Source organism: Eleutherodactylus coqui, chromosome 6, assembly GCF_035609145.1.
Source record: "Eleutherodactylus coqui strain aEleCoq1 chromosome 6, aEleCoq1.hap1, whole genome shotgun sequence".
Taxonomy (NCBI): Eukaryota; Metazoa; Chordata; class Amphibia; order Anura; family Eleutherodactylidae; genus Eleutherodactylus; species Eleutherodactylus coqui.
The window spans coordinates 19730772-19747335 of NC_089842.1; the positions used below are offsets into that span (position 1 = coordinate 19730772).

General features: G+C 45.7%; 1 protein-coding gene across 1 annotated transcript in view; it reads left to right on the forward strand.

Annotated features, from left to right (window-relative positions):
• The window catches only part of NPHS1 (NPHS1 adhesion molecule, nephrin), a 78478-nt gene that overhangs the window by 16257 nt on the left and 45657 nt on the right, over positions 1-16564 (forward strand). The window contains exons 3-9 of the mRNA XM_066606415.1: positions 2350-2547; positions 3055-3177; positions 8445-8576; positions 8701-8779; positions 9418-9521; positions 9886-10007; positions 10905-11076. Of these exons, the coding sequence (XP_066462512.1) occupies positions 2350-2547; positions 3055-3177; positions 8445-8576; positions 8701-8779; positions 9418-9521; positions 9886-10007; positions 10905-11076 (930 nt within the window). The remainder of the gene's footprint in view (positions 1-2349; positions 2548-3054; positions 3178-8444; positions 8577-8700; positions 8780-9417; positions 9522-9885; positions 10008-10904; positions 11077-16564) is intronic.

The window sequence follows — 16564 nt, forward strand, 5'->3', positions numbered from 1 at the left end:
GGTCCACCTCCATGGGCTCGGGAACCGAGACTGGTAAGGAAGAAGAGGGAACAGGACAACCGACCTGTCTGATTCTACGGGCCTGTCTATCTTGCTTCCTAGATCTGAGCCTCCTATCTGCCTTCACCGCTAGCTCCATAGCCTCCTTTAAGGACCCGGGAACGGGATGGGAGATCAACAGGTCTTTTACCGCGACCGAGAGGCCCTGCAGGAAAACGTCTTTCAGAGCGCTATCGTTCCATGCCGTCTCACCCGCATAGCGTCTGAAGTTGGAGCAATAATCCTCCACACACAGCGACCCCTGATGTAACGCCAACAACCGAGAAACCGCCAACCCCGCTCGGTCCGGTTAGTCGAAGATACTCCCGAGTTCCTGAAAAAAGGAGTCCACAGACTGCAGGCACAGGGAACCCTCGGGAATGGAAAAAGCAGAGGTCTGGGCAGAGCCCCACAGCAGGGACATTATAAACCCGACCCTCTGGGCCTCCGACCCGGATGAACGGGGGCGCATCCGAAAAAACAAGCGGCAAGCTTGTTGGAAAACAAAAAATTTGTTCCTCTCCCCAGAAAACACCTCGGGAAGAGGGCACTTGGGGTCTGGACTGGTCGAGGCGTCCGGACCCTGCGACAACCCCCGCTGCTCCTGGGCTGCCATACGAGCGGATAAATCCTGGACCACCGGCACCAGGGCTTGCAGCTGGTTCGCGAGGGTGCTGATCGCCTCCATAGAAAACAGTTTAAGGGCCAGTTATTATGTTACGGCACTCTGACCCCCCCCCCCCTGAGCGCCAGGTGGGGTGCCCTGAATTTACCACACCCCACTGTCTCTGCCTACTTGCCTTGACCCTGGCTAACCCCAGGCGGACAACTGGACGGCGGTCCCTACCGACAAGGAAAGGCAGATGGAGTGACCAAACAGAAAAGACTTAGCTCCAGGCAAGCTGGAAAAGGAGGCTGACGAGCAACTAGGGTGCTGACAGAGGAAACTGCAGACAGGACTGACTAGTAGCTGACAGAACCAATAACTGGCAGTGAGCTCAGGTCACTGCCAGCATTATGACTACAAAACTCCGCCTGGGGGCGGAGAGTGGGAGGAGCCAACCCCCCACTCATGGTACAAGAGAGAGAGAGGAGTGCGGCCGACACCCTACGGGTGGACACGCCCACGCCGCTGCACGCCGGCCGCCCCACGTCGCCGGGGAAGCCCTGACGTCAGAGCTCCAGGACGCCAAAGCCGAAGCCGGGGCGGCGTGCCGGACCCCGCGCCGCCCTGCACGGTAACAGGTTTATTGTCCCAGTCCTTGGTGTCTCATAAATTAGATCCCCAGTCCCTGGTGTCCACTGGTTTATTGTCCCAGTCCTTGGTGTCTCATAAATTAGATCCCCAGTCCCTGGTGTCCACTGGTTTATTGTCCCAATCCTTGTTGTCTCATAAATTAGATCCGCAGTCCCTGGTGTCCACTGGTTTATTTTCCTAGTCCTTGGTGTCTTATAAATTAGATCCCCAGTCCCTGGTGTCCACTGGTTTATTGTCCCAGTCCTTGGTGTCTCATGATTTAGATCCCCAGTCCCTGGTGTCCACTGGTTTATTTTCCTAGTCCTTGGTGTCTTATAAATTAGATCCCCAGTCCCTGGTGTCCACTGGTTTATTGTCCCAGTCCTTGGTGTCTCATGATTTAGATCCCCAGTCCCTGGTGTCCACTGGTTTATTTTCCTAGTCCTTGGTGTCTTATAAATTAGATCCCCAGTCCCTGGTGTCCACTGGTTTATTGTCTCAGTCCTTGGTGTCTCATAAATTAGATCCCCAGTCCCTGGTGTCCACTGGATTATTGTCCCAATCCTTGGTGTCTCATGATTTAGATGCCCGGTTTTGTGGTTTAATATCCCTGATATCCAGTGGTTTATTGTCCCAGTCCTTGGTGTCTCATGATTTAGGTCCCCAGTCCCTGATGCCCTGGGTCTTAATATCCCTGAAATCCAGTGGTTTATTGTCTTAATCCTTGGTGTCTCCTGATTTAGGTCCCCAGTCCCTAGTGTCCTGTGGCTTCATATTCCTGATGTCCAGTGGTTTATTGTCCCAGTCCTTGGTGTCTTATGATTTAGATCCCCAGTCCCTGGTGTCCGGTGGTTTAGTGTTCCCTGTATTCAGGATTTTAGGGCCCCAGTCCTTGTCCCTAGTTATTTTAGTTATCAGGGTTGTTTTGCAGAAGCTCCATGCAGCAGGTGTATCTAAGCTGGTAGCCGGGCGGTGATGTTGCTGCTCGTTGCCATTGTGTTGACGTACAGATCTAATATCATGACCACAATATATTCTGCTGAATGTCCAGTTTCTCCTGTTGCTCCTTGAAGGCGCGGCTGGAATCCAGCAGGTGTTCCGGGTCCAGCCGGACAACGTGATGGTGGTGCAGGGGTCGGCACAGGAGCTGGTCTGTGAGGTGGAGCATGCATCCGGCACTGTGCAATGGGTGAAGGATGGGCTCCTGCTGGGACCTGATAGGAGGATACCAGGATTCCCTCGTTACAGCATGACTGGAGACCCCCAGAAAGGTAAGAACCCCCAGTAAGATTCCCTGTCCTGGGCTAAGAGGTTGTTCCCTTATCAACACTCCAGCAGTGATGACATACATGTAAAATATAACAGCGATGATGTCACTTGTGTCACATGACTCACTATGATAGTTTTTCATCATGTAATGTAGGGTTATCACATCCGGATTCTCAAGTTATGTGACTTTTACCCCCTTTGTCTCCGTTCCACTTTTCTGTGCTCAGTAAAGATAAAGAGAATATGGAGGCCGTGAAACCAACGAGAGGTGTGTAATATACAAGATATTATACACCTCCGTGCACCTGGTGGTAATGTACAGTAAGACCGACATTGTAATTAGTATTCAGCCACTAGTCACGCAGGTCATGTAACAGGCAATGTGGTGGCGTACTATTAATTAGTACTGCGGTCCTATATATATATATATGTATCCCGGAGCCTCGCTCAGCTGTGCCGCATATAATTATTTCTCTCTAATTGGGTCCCTGTATTCATTAATCCCCCAGGGGAGTACAATCTACGCATCGAGCGATGTGAGCTGTCGGATGACGCACAGTACTACTGCCAAGTGGGGAGGTCGGAGGTCAGCATGGCGATTATGACATATGCAGCAATACTCACTATACTAAGTAAGTATGAGCCGCCTTAAGATCATATGTTACATGTCATATATCCACCTATCCAGGTTAGATTGTATATTACATGTCATATATCCACCCCTTACATTGTATGTTACATGTCATATATCCACCTCTCCAGGTTACATTGTATGTTACGTGTCATATATCCACCCCTCCGGGTTACATTGTATGTTACATGTCATATATCCACCCCTCCAGGTTACATTGTAAGTTACATGTCATATATCCACCCCTCCAGGTTACATTGTAAGTTACATGTCATATAGCCAGCCGTCCAGGTTACATTGTATGTTACATGTCATATATCCACCTCTCCAGGTTACATTCTCTGTTACATGTCATATATCCGCCTCTCCAGGTTACATTGTATGTTACGTGTCATATATCCACCCCTCCGGGTTACATTGTATGTTACATGTCATATATCCACCCCTCCAGGTTACATTCTCTGTTACATGTCATATATCCACCCCTCCGGGTTACATTGTATGTTACATGTCATATAGCCACCCCTCCAGGTTACATTGTATGTTACGTGTCATATATCCACCCCTCCGGGTTACATTGTATGTTACATGTCATATATCCACCCCTCCAGGTTACATTGTATGTTACATGTCATATATCCACCCCTCCGGGTTACATTGTATGTTACATGTCATATATCCACCCCTCCGGGTTACATTGTATGTTACATGTCATATAGCCACCCCTCCAGGTTACATTGTATGTTACATGTCATATATCCACCCCTCCGGGTTACATTGTATGTTACATGTCATATATCCACCCCTCCTGGTTACATTGTATCTTACATGTCACACACTCATTATCAGACAAAGTTGTTGGATGGATGAAATTTTCTTTCTCTGTGATTGTAACGTTGATTTAAGAAAGTGATTACATATCAGAGCAAAAGGATCATTTATTGTGGAGAACAGACCGCTTGTAGGGAGGCTCCAGTACCCTGTTGTACCGCCTCTAGCTTGGATACAAGATGTGATACGGGCAGGCATGGAGGCTCTAGTACCCTGTTGTACCGCCTCTAGCTTGGATACAAGATGTGATACAGGTGGGCATGGAGGCTCTAGTACCCTGTAGTACCACCTCTAGCTTGGATACAAGATGTGATACAGACGGGCATGGAGGCTCCAGTACCCTGTTGTACCACCTCTAGCTTGGATGCAAGATGTGATACAGACGGGCATGGAGGCTCCAGTACCCTGTTGTACCACCTCTAGCTTGGATACAGGATGTGATACAGGCGGGCATGGAGGCTCTAGTACCCTGTTGTACCGCCTCTAGCTTGGATACAAGATGTGATACAGACGGGCATGGAGGCTCTAGTACCCTGTTGTACCACCTCTAGCTTGGATACAAGATGTGATACAGACGGGCATGGAGGCTCCAGTACCCTGTTGTACCACCTCTAGCTTGGATACAGGATGTGATACAGGCGGGCATGGAGGCTCTAGTACCCTGTTGTACCGCCTCTAGCTTGGATACAAGATGTGATACAGATGGGCATGGAGGCTCTACGTTACATTGTATGTTACATGTTGTTCATCCACACCTCCTGGTTACATTGTATGTTACATGTTGTTTATCCATACCTCCTGGTAACATTGTATGTTACATGTTGTTTATCCACCTCTTCTGGTTACATTGTATGTTACATGTTGTTTATCCACCCCTCTGGTTACATTGTATGTTACATGTTGTTTATCCACCCCTCCGGGTTACATTGTATGTTACATGTTGTTTATCCACCTCTTCTGGTTACATTGTATGTTACATGTTGTTTATCCACCCCTCTGGTTACATTGTATGTTACATGTTGTTTATCCACCCCTCCTGGTTACATTGTATGTTACATGTTTATCCACCCTTCCTGGTTACATTGTATGTTACATGTTGTTTATCCACCCCTCCGGGTTACATTGTATGTTACATGTTGTTTATCCACCCCTCCGGGTTACATTGTATGTTACATGTTGTTTATCCACCCCTCCTGGTTACATTGTATGTTACATGTTGTTTATCCACCCCTCCGGGTTACATTGTATGTTACATGTTGTTTATCCACCTCTTCTGGTTACATTGTATGTTACATGTTGTTTATCCACCTCTTCTGGTTACATTGTATGTTACATGTTGTTTATCCACCCCTCCTGGTTACATTGTATGTTACTTGTTGTTTATCCACCCCTCCTGGTTACATTGTATGTTACATGTTGTTTATCCACCCCTCCTGGTTACATTGTATGTTACATGTTGTTTATCCACCCCTCCTGGTTACATTGTATGTTACATGTTGTTTATCCACCCCCCCTGGTTACATTGTATGTTACATGTTGTTTATCCACCCCTCCTGGTTACATTGTATGTTACATGTTGTTTATCCACCCCTCCTGATTACATTGTATGTTACTTGTTGTTTGTCCGCCCCTCCTGGTTACATTGTATGTTACATGTTGTTTAATCACCCCTCCTGGTTACATTCTATGTTACATGTTGTTTATCCACCCCTCCTGGTTACATTGTATGTTGCATGTTGTTTATACACCCCTCCTGGTTACATTGTATGTTACATGTTGTTTCTCCATACCTCTTGGTTACATTGCATATTACATGTTGTTTATCCACCCTTCCTGGTTACATTGTATGTTACATGTTGGTTATCCAGCCCTCCTGGTTACATTGTATGTTACATGTTGTTTATCCACCCCTCATGGTTACATTGTATGTTACTTGTTGTTTGTCCACCCCTCCTGGTTACATTGTATGTTATGTGTTGTTTATCCACCCCTCATGGTTACATTGTATGTTACTTGTTGTTTGTCCACCCCTCCTGGTTACATTGTATGTTATGTGTTGTTTATCCAGCCCTCCTGGTTACATTGTATGTTACATGTTGTTTATCCACCCCTCCTGGTTACATTGTATGTTACATGTTGTTTATCCATTCCTCCTGGTTACATTGTATGTTACTTGTTGTTTGTCCATCCCTCCTGGTTACATTGTATGTTACATGTTGTTTATCCACTCCTCATGGTTACATTGTATGTTACATGTTGTTCATCCACCCCTCCTGGTTACATTGTATGTTACATGTTGTTTATCCACCCCTCTTGGTTACATTGTATGTTACATGTTGTTCATCCACACCTCCTGGTTGCATTGTATGTTACATGTTGTTTATCCACCCCTCCTGGTTACATTGTATGTTACATGTTGTTTATCCACCCCTCCTGGTTACATTGTATGTTACATGTTGTTTATCCACCCCTCCTGGTTACATTGTATGTTACATGTTGTTTATCCACCCCTCCTGGTTACATTGTATGTTACATGTTGTTTATCCACCCCTCCTGGTTATATTGTATGTTACATGTTGTTTATCCACCCCTCATGGTTACATTGTATGTTATATGTTGTTTATCCACCCCTCCTGGTTGCATTGTATGTTGCATGTTGTTTATCCACCCCTCATGGTTACATTGTATGTTACATGTTGTTTATCCACCCCTCCTGATTACATTGTATGTTACATGTTGTTTGTCCACCCCTCCTGGTTACATTGTATGTTACATGTTGTTTATCCACCCCTCCTGGTTACATTGTATGTTACATGTTGTTTATCCACCCCTCCTGGTTACATTGTATGTTACATGTTGTTTATCCACCCCTCCTGGTTACATTGTATGTTACATGTTGTTTATCCACCCCTCCTGGTTACATTGTATGTTACATGTTGTTTATCCACCCCTCCTGGTTACATTGTATGTTACTTGTTGTTTGTCCCCCCCTCCTGGTTACATTGTATGTTACATGTTGTTTATCCATCCCTCCTGGTTACATTGTATGTTACTTGTTGTTTGTCCACCCCTCCTGGTTACATTGTATGTTACTTGTTGTTTATCCACCCCTCCTGGTTACATTGTATGTTACATGTTGTTTGTCCACCCCTCCTGGTTACATTGTATGTTACTTGTTGTTTGTCCGCCCCTCCTGGTTACATTGTATTTTACATGTTGTTTATCCACCCCTCCTGGTTACATTGTATGTTACATGTTGTTTGTCCACCCCTCCTGGTTACATTGTATATTACATGTTGTTTATCCACCCCTCCTGGTTACATTGTATGTTACATGTTGTTTATCCACCCCTCCTGGTTACATTGTATGTTACATGTTGTTTATCCACCCCTCCTGGTTACATTGTATGTTACATGTTGTTTGTCCACCCCTCCTGGTTACATTGTATGTTACATGTTGTTTATCCACCCCTCCTGGTTACATTGTATGTTACATGTTGTTTGTCCACCCCTCCTGGTTACATTGTATGTTACATGTTGTTTATCCACCCCTCCTGGTTACATTGTATGTTACTTGTTGTTTGTCCACCCCTCCTGGTTACATTGTATGTTACTTGTTGTTTGTCCGCCCCTCCTGGTTACATTGTATGTTACATGTTGTTTGTCCACCCCTCCTGGTTACATTGTATGTTACATGTTGTTTGTCCACCCCTCCTGGTTACATTGTATGTTACATGTTGTTTGTCCACCCCTCCTGGTTACATTGTATGTTACTTGTTGTTTGTCCGCCCCTCCTGGTTACATTGTATGTTACATGTTGTTTATACACCCCTCCTGGTTACATTGTATGTTACATGTTGTTTGTCCACCCCTCCTGGTTACATTGTATGTTACATGTTGTTTATCCACCCCTCCTGGTTACATTGTATGTTACATGTTGTTTGTCCACCCCTCCTGGTTACATTGTATGTTACATGTTGTTTATCCACCCCTCCTGGTTACATTGTATGTTACATGTTGTTTGTCCACCCCTCCTGGTTACATTGTATGTTACATGTTGTTTATCCACCCCTCCTGGTTACATTGTATGTTACATGTTGTTTGTCCACCCCTCCTGGTTACATTGTATGTTACATGTTGTTTATCCGCCCCTCCTGGTTACATTGTATGTTACTTGTTGTTTGTCCACCCCTCCTGGTTACATTGTATGTTACTTGTTGTTTGTCCACCCCTCCTGGTTACATTGTGTGTTCTTATAGTTTTTTGTCTATTGTGGTGTACATGCTTTGTTATTATATGATGATTGGCTGTTTGCATGAAAACTCCTTTGTGACATTACTGATTAATTTCTTACTGTATCTTTAAATCTTCTTGAATGCGTTACATTCACTCTTACTTTGTATCCGTTTTTAATGACCGCCTAATGTATCTCTCACAGTCCCCCCCGAGACTCCTGCATTTAAGGAATATGCAGCTGGAAGCTCTGTCACGTGGGTCTACGAGACAGAATATCCGGTCACCTGCAGCGTCCTCAACGCCAAACCAGCCGCTGCACTGACCATCACCAAAAGTACGTAAGAGAACGGGGGTGGGAGGGGGGGGGGGCGGCTTGACAGTCATGGTGACAGGTGGACCTTTGAGGGTAACACTCTAATATCAGTAAGTACTATAGCTGATGTTCTGGCTACACACAGGTGGGGTGGAGGTTTCATCATCATCTAGTAATGAACCTGGATCAGCCGACAAGTTGGAGAATACCGAGACAACAGCTATGTGAGTACAAACTAAACTTATCATCTCTTAAAGGGGGGCTCCACATAAAGGCATATTCTAAGTCAAATCAGTATTTTTTTTAGACCCTCTGATACCAGTAACATAGGCGATACTTGGCAGCTTTTTTTGCAGCTGGTTGATGCCACCTCAGCTTTTTCACCTCTTTGCTTTCCACTGTGAAAGGGAAATGAGGTTTGATATTTGGGCCTTGTTGGAACCATTGTGGCCTCTGTGGAGAGAGGTAACCCACACAGGTTCTCACCACCCATATTGTTAGTTGAGTTTCCCTTTATGTATATGGATCCCATAATGCTTACAAGGGTGTCTAGCATCCATATATATAGAGAAGGTACAGAATGCTGAAAGTAATACTAATGGGATTTCAGCGCTGCAAAGGGCACCGCTCTGGGCACCGAAGTCACCCCATTGATGTTTTCTAACATTTCTATATCATACAAAGATTATGTTATATGGTTCTTCACTGTGATTTGTCTGGGCCATGCAGCTACATCTGCTTGTTATACCTCATATGACTAAACTAAGATCAGACCTAGAACTGGCCCATATGTTAGGTGGCCAAGTCCAAGTATGTGAACATCTTGTATACAAGTAACACGTACAATTTTCTCCACTCACAGGGTCATCCCACAAAGTACAGATAATGGAAAACTTCTGGTCTGCTCTGCACTAAATCCTGCTCTTCTGACACCACTGACCGTGAGCTTCACCATGAATGTGCTGTGTGAGACAATGCTATACTGTACCCACTATACACATCTCAGTTACCAAAATGGCCCTTCTGTAGGATTATGTTCATGGTTAGGTAGGCTTTAAGCTGGCCATAAAGGATAGGTAAGATGGGGAGCCAACTGTGCCTATTACGACTACAGGGGTGGGGGTGAGGAGCAACAACCATGCAACTATAGAACGTTAGTCTTCAGGATGGGTCTTCATACTCATAGTTCAGTGCTCCACAGATCTTTCTGGACTTGCTGGACCATAAAAATGAAGATGGCTGCTTCCACTGTGTTTACACTTTAAGGTCTTAACTTTCACATTGTTTTCTTTGTTTCAATCCCTCTCTTTTATTTCGTTCCCCTCTGTAGTCCCCCCTGATGTCCCAACCATTAATGGTTATGAAGGACTATCTACCAAGTCTGAGGAAACCTTGAAGCTGACCTGTACATCTCATAGTGGAAATCCTTTGGCAACTCTGCAATGGTTAAAGGTAAGTTTTCTCAGACTCACTGTAGCCATATTAGCTATCAAAGGAGTTCTGTGCTTTGGGCAATCCCTTCTTTTACAATGATGATAACTAGAGATGAGCGAGCATACTCGCTAAGGCAAACTACTCTCTAAAGATTCGGCTGCCGGCGCAGGTGAGCGGTGAGTTGCGGGAGTGAGCAGGGGGGAGCAGGGAGGAGAGAGTGAGAGAGAGATCTCCCCTCCGTTCCTCCCCGCTCTCCCCCACCGCTCTCTGCCCCCCGCCGGCAGCTGAATGTTTAGAGATGAGCGGGCAGGTACTCGAATAAGGTACTACTCGCTTGAGTAGTTTGCCTTAGTGAGTATGCTCGCACATCTCTAATGATAACTTGATCGCAGGGTGACGACCTCCAGCAATCAGTTATGATCGGTAGGGTAAATCGGCAGCAAGTGTTCTATTTCCCTGCAGCACCACCACAGGGAAAATTAAGTATTACATGATGTCCATTGAAATCAATCTCATTCTGGGTCCTCCAGAATGAGACAAGCTCCATGAAGCTGCCCTCTGCTCTGCCGAATAGATGAGGATTTTGAATTGGGGACCTTCCTCTATTAAAGGGGTATTTCCATCACAAGGCTTTGCCATCACTTTATGATCAGTAGGGTTTAATGTTGGAGAGTGAAGGGGACGCAGTGTTAAATCAGACCTGCATCCCCTTAATTCTCAGGACCAGTGAGATCCCAGAGATTGAACCCCCACTGCTTGTAAATCAAAAATTGCACGCTCTCTCGTCTTTCATAGCGGTATGAAGCCCCCTCCCATGTGCCATATATCTCACGCATGGACCTGGCTCTAATCTTATGCTCTAATCTTTGATTATAATTGACATTCCTTTTTATTTCTCCTCTTTTTTCTGTCCAGAATGATGAATTGGTTTACAACCGCTGGGAGACAGACCATAACAAAAGACTGTCTAGAAGTTTCCTGACTGTAAATGTCAAGCCGGAACATAATCAGGCTGTTATAAGCTGCGAAGCCGTCAATCACGTGACTCCGGTGGTCCTCCGCGCCAGCATCACTCTCAATGTTCTCTGTGAGTGTCTTCTGGAGGTTTCATCTTAGGGAACGGTGTGACATTTAAAAGGGGCTGCAGGGGTCCCTGGGGGTTCTTATACACAACTTACTAAATAATGGCTATTTATATTATGTATAATCTGCTGCCCTCTATGCATAATACGGGGTTATTACAGATGAGCTTTCCAATGTGAGACCCCCGTAACTCCGTTCAATAGCTCTCAGATACAGAAATTCCATATCAATGGAAGCAGAAACTCAGAAAGTTTTGTTGCACAACAGAAAAAATGTCTCCCCCATCAGAGGAGATCAGTGTGGCCCCCATTGTCACTGGGCACACATGGAGCCTGAAGTCAAATTCCTGCCATCCATGTTATAACTGATGCAATGGCTTCTGGGATGCCAGGCTTCAGGTCATGGTGGGCAGTGAGGGGGGTATGTAGACTCTAACACTCCCCAGAGGAAAAAAATCACAAGGTGTAAGGTCAGGGAGCATGGAGGCCAAGGAAGAAGGTCACCATCGTCACCACTGGCACGGCCAGTCCATCAGTTTGGTAGGTGACGCTCACTTCTGGCTTCACTGTGACAATGGGGGGTCATCCTGATGGAAGATGAAACCTGGGATTTCATGTTCCAGCTGGGGGAGAAGCCATAACTGTAGCGTCCGGGTATGAAATCACTGAGATTGTTTCCTCGTGGAAGAAGATGGGGCCGTCCCCTATTCTACAGGTTATAGCGCACAACACATTCACCTCGGGGAAGTCCCGCAAATGCTCCCCGTAGATGGGTGGGTTCTGCTCCACGCTCAATGTAGACCGGTGGGTTCCTCTCCTCGCTCCCCGTAGACTGGTGGGTTCCGCTCCCGCACACCATAGATAGGTGGGTTCCGCCCCCCCATATCCTGACATTACATTTGTTTTCCGAAAGCTGGAAGGCGGCTTTATCACTAAAAACTAAAGACTCCATGAAACCGTTGCTTTCCATTAGTTGGAATACTCTCGCAGAAAGAACATCGCCGGACTCTGTGGTTCCGTTTCAGGGCTGACCAATTCCCTGCTTGCTCTGACCGTGAATTTCTGGGCACATCTACCCAAAAACACAGCAGCAATCACCTACCCGGCTCTCGTCTCCATACGGTTGTAGGCCAAGGTGATGTCACGCCTCTGCTCAGGTTGGATCCAAACCTGCTCCAAAGACAGCAGAAACAAAGCACAATCTGAGGCGGCGCCCACGGCGGTCCGTACCAGTTAAAAGGAACTTTATTCCATAATGGTCCCAGCAATGTACCAATGCAGCAATACAGCAAGTAGCCACGTTTCGATCTAAGGCTTGACAAAGATCCGTTTGGATCGAAACGTCGCTACTTGGTGAATTTCTGGGGACTTCCTGCGAGACTTGTGCAGACGGTCCGCTGTTTCCGCTCTTACTGGTGGACGGCCCGATGATTTTTACTTATAAATGCAACCTTTTCCTTATAATCGGAGCACCACCTACAAATCATGTGCCCGCTGGGCGGAGCTTCACCAAGCTTTATTCCAAAATTACGCTGCTCACTAATAACAGCCCGGTAGATATAAAACTCAACGACAAGAAACGCTCTCCTGTCTTCATTGGCAGCCATTTTGTCTCATATCGCCCAGCGACGACTACAGCAGAATAAAACTTTTTGGGTCTCATTTAGCAAAACTGTCTAACAGTAAGACGGTCCTTGTTGTCCCTAGCAACCAATCACAGCGCAGCTTTTATTTTACCTAAGTGGTAATATGGACAGAACCCCCGTGTGAAAATAACACATTGGCGCCGGTGCGTTTTTTTTACATAAGCAATTTTTCCGTCACTGCGATGCTGCAAAATTGAGAAGTTGCTGCGTGACCTATTTTTGGGGTGATTCTTTACAAGAAATTGCCCATCATTTCTTATGGAATCTTAAAAGAAACGCGCCGTCGTGTCACGCAATTTGCATGCGAGTGCGATGACATTTTTGCCATTGGAAGCACTTGAGATTTTTTCACGCACATGAAAAACGTGCATGAAAATCACGAGTACAAGGATGTTATGTGGTTATTAGGCAAAATGCATCGCGTTCGCATCCAGAGGCGCAAGTTTAACAGTGCGGTATCGGTACGAGTTTCTCGGACGGACATCGTACTCGCCTACGGAAAAACTACAGCAAAAACGTTTACTATTAAAGAGAATGGGATTAAAGCAAATTGTTTTCACATGTAGAGAAAAACCCGCGGCGGATCTCCTGCTGTAACCGCTCCTCTAACCTGCGGCATTGCTGCGCTATCGATGTGGAAAATCCATAGTGGAACCGCGGCGTTTCTGCAACGTGTAAACGCTCCCTTATCCGTATCGCTAAAGTAACATTTTAGAATTTCTTTTTCAAATTTCTGTGTCTGAGAGTCATTAGAGTTATGAGGGGTCACAGCGGGGATCATCTGTAATGACCCCGTATAATATATCATATAACCTAATATGATATGATGTAATATATAACCCACCATGATATAATATGTTTTGTTCAGAGACTCCTCATTAAAATAGGAGTCTTGCCCTTTCTTGCAGATTTTCTTTGCTTTCACAGTATCATCTTGTCTCCTGCAGTACCACTTCTCACCACTGCTGCTCTCAGATGTTTTTCATAGCAACTATAGCAATAGCGCCCCCACTAATCTAACAGGGATCTTTGGGCTCCTTCACATCAGTGTTTTGCTTTCCATTTTCACAGATCTGTTTTTTTTTTTAAATTAAATAGCTAGAAAGTGGAATTAAAATGGAACTAAACGGAAAACATAGTTTTTTGGTTTTTTTTAATGAATCCAACATACAGGTTTGTCAAAAAAAGTAATTTTCTATCCATTTTTTTTCCATTTCGTTCCATTTACATCCATTTTTAAGATTCATCTTGCCTTCTTTTGTCCTTTTTCCTTTCTGCGCACGCTTTTTAAAAAATCGTATCCGTTAAATGGACAACAAAAGCGAAACCGGATGAAAACCCTTCTGTTCGGTTCCGTCACCCACTGACTGCGATGTACAAAAAAAATGGAAAGGACCTTTCTGTTAACGTTTTTTTGTGGAAAAAAAAAGTATTGCAGTCTGCGATATATTTTACACAAAAAAAACCAAAAAGCAGACAGAATGGAAGAGAATTGAGCGTAAGCGAGGCTCCGGAAATCCCAATGAGATCAATGGGAAGTAAAACGCAACGTTTTTTTTCTCATTTTGTTGCTCCTGTGAGGGAAGAGGAGGACAAAAAGAAGAACGCTGATGAGAACAAGACCCCATTCGGTCAAAGCGGCGGAAATTGCGCTCTGACTTTGTGATTCTTCCTTCTGGGAGGAGGGGGTATGGGCTGCAACAGGAAGCATCACTGACCCCCACTATGTTGGCAAAAGTATTGCAAAGCGCATAGAAGGCGATGAAATTGGATTTTATTAACATTTTTCTTTCAAAATATGTTTATTGGTTTTCGAAAACAGCTTTCGATTGTTGAATACAATAATGAAAATGGAACAATATAACATTTGTTGGCCAAGTAGGAGGCGAAGGAGGCCACCGCAGGGGCCCCTAACTGACATTCTGGGGTCATGAACCTCGTGGGTCCTATGTAGTTATCTGCTGGGGGTCCAGATGTAAATTCTACTCCCATTGGGGCGTGATCCACCTGACTTCAGGTCTCCTCCACCCTGTTCTCTATTAGTTTGACCCCCTATCTGCCACCCTGATTAATTATTACGGGGGGTTCCGGTAGCCCCCACACGCCTTCAGTGGAACTATATAAACACTCCCAAATTGTTGGAGAAATGCAATGCAGGTATTTTGTGTGCAACAATGGCCTTCCTCTACCTCCTTGCATCGTTTTGCTTGGTTGGGCGGCATGAGGTAGGGCCTATTGACGGTTGATGGCCGATCTAGGTTCTCGTTTCCGCCTCAGGTCACCCAATACATTTGTATTCATAATGATCCATCGACCAGCCATGTTCGGAAGGATGGAGATCCCTTAAAGTCTATCCAGACGGTCCAAATGTCGCCTGTGGCCGCTCGTGGCCCATCGGGCCCTAAGTCTGAGCTCCTATGTTCTTCCATATGTTTGATATATTCCATAGCCTCTACCCATGTCGATCTCCGGACCCCTCCCCTTTGTCTCCAGTGCTGTGAGATGATTAGGCGCATAGCCACAATGAAGTGTCTTAGGAGGCCTTTTTTGATTCGAGATATAGTGCCTGGCAGCATGGAGAGGAGGGCAATCTCAGGGGACAAGACCTGCAAATTTTATTATATAGCCCAGCGATATCCCCCCAGAGCGAAGCGATTAGTGGAGAAGACCACCATATGTGTAACATGAAACCCACCTCCAGGCCGCATCTCCAACAATCCTTCGGAACGTCAGGAAAGATTCTATGGAGTCTCTCCGGGGTCCTGTACCACTGTGAGATAATCTTGTAGTTCAGTTCTTGGGCCTTAATTGGTAGACATCTTGTGGGAAAGCTTATATGCTTTGCTCCAGAGCTCTTTGGAAAACTGCCTCCCGATCGCTTCCTCCCACCTCGTCTCCCACGGCAGGCGCGACTACCTCTGCCTACCGTCGAGCAACTAGCCATACAGCAGAGATATTAAGTGGGTCGGGGGGGGGGGGGGTAGGGGCCATACAGATCTCCTCGAATGAGGTTAGATTTGAGTTTAGCTGCCCAGACTCCTCGAGCGAGCTCAAGTAATTCCTGATTTGTAAATATATCATTCACGCACCCAGTTTTAGTCTATGGTTTCCAGCAATATCGTTCAGTGGGTGCATACCGCTCGACCCCCACACCCCTCGGGTTTGTGGTTTAGGATTGTCCGGAAGAATGGACAGTGTCTTTACCGTTAGTGTGGCCGGGATTTGGGGGTTTCCTGTGAGTGGTGTCAGAGGTCCGGGTACGCTTGCTATCTTACTGTTTCTGGTTACTCGCCTCCATGCTCTTAATAGGTTCAGCGCCAAGGGGGACATCCCCTGCGCTTTCCAATTTATTTTGCCGGGGATCCAAAAGGCTCCTTCTAGGTTCAGGTTATTTTGATCTAATTCCAGGGCCGCCCATGCTTTTTTCTCTGGGTGGTGGAGTATGTCTAGTATGCATTTCCCGACCGCTGCCTTATGATAAAGTTCGAGGTCCGGTAAGCCCGCTTCCCCGGACGACCTAGAGCAAGATAGGGTCTTGTAGCTAATTCTAGGTTTAAGGTCCTTCCATACAAATTTTGCTAAGGCCTTTTGTAGTAGGGTGAAGAAGCTCCTGGGCATATCATATGGTGCAGTCTGGAAGACGTACAAAATCCTTTAATCCGTAATATTTTATTACGTCACTCCTCCACGTATATGGAAGTGGCCCGCTCATCTGGGTAGCCTCTCAGGTTGGTAAGGATATATTAGTGGGGGTCCCAATACTTTTGTCAACATTGTGTACGTGTGAAGCTGGCCATACACACCAGATTATGATAGGCCACGGTGATCAATCGTATATCAGATCGCC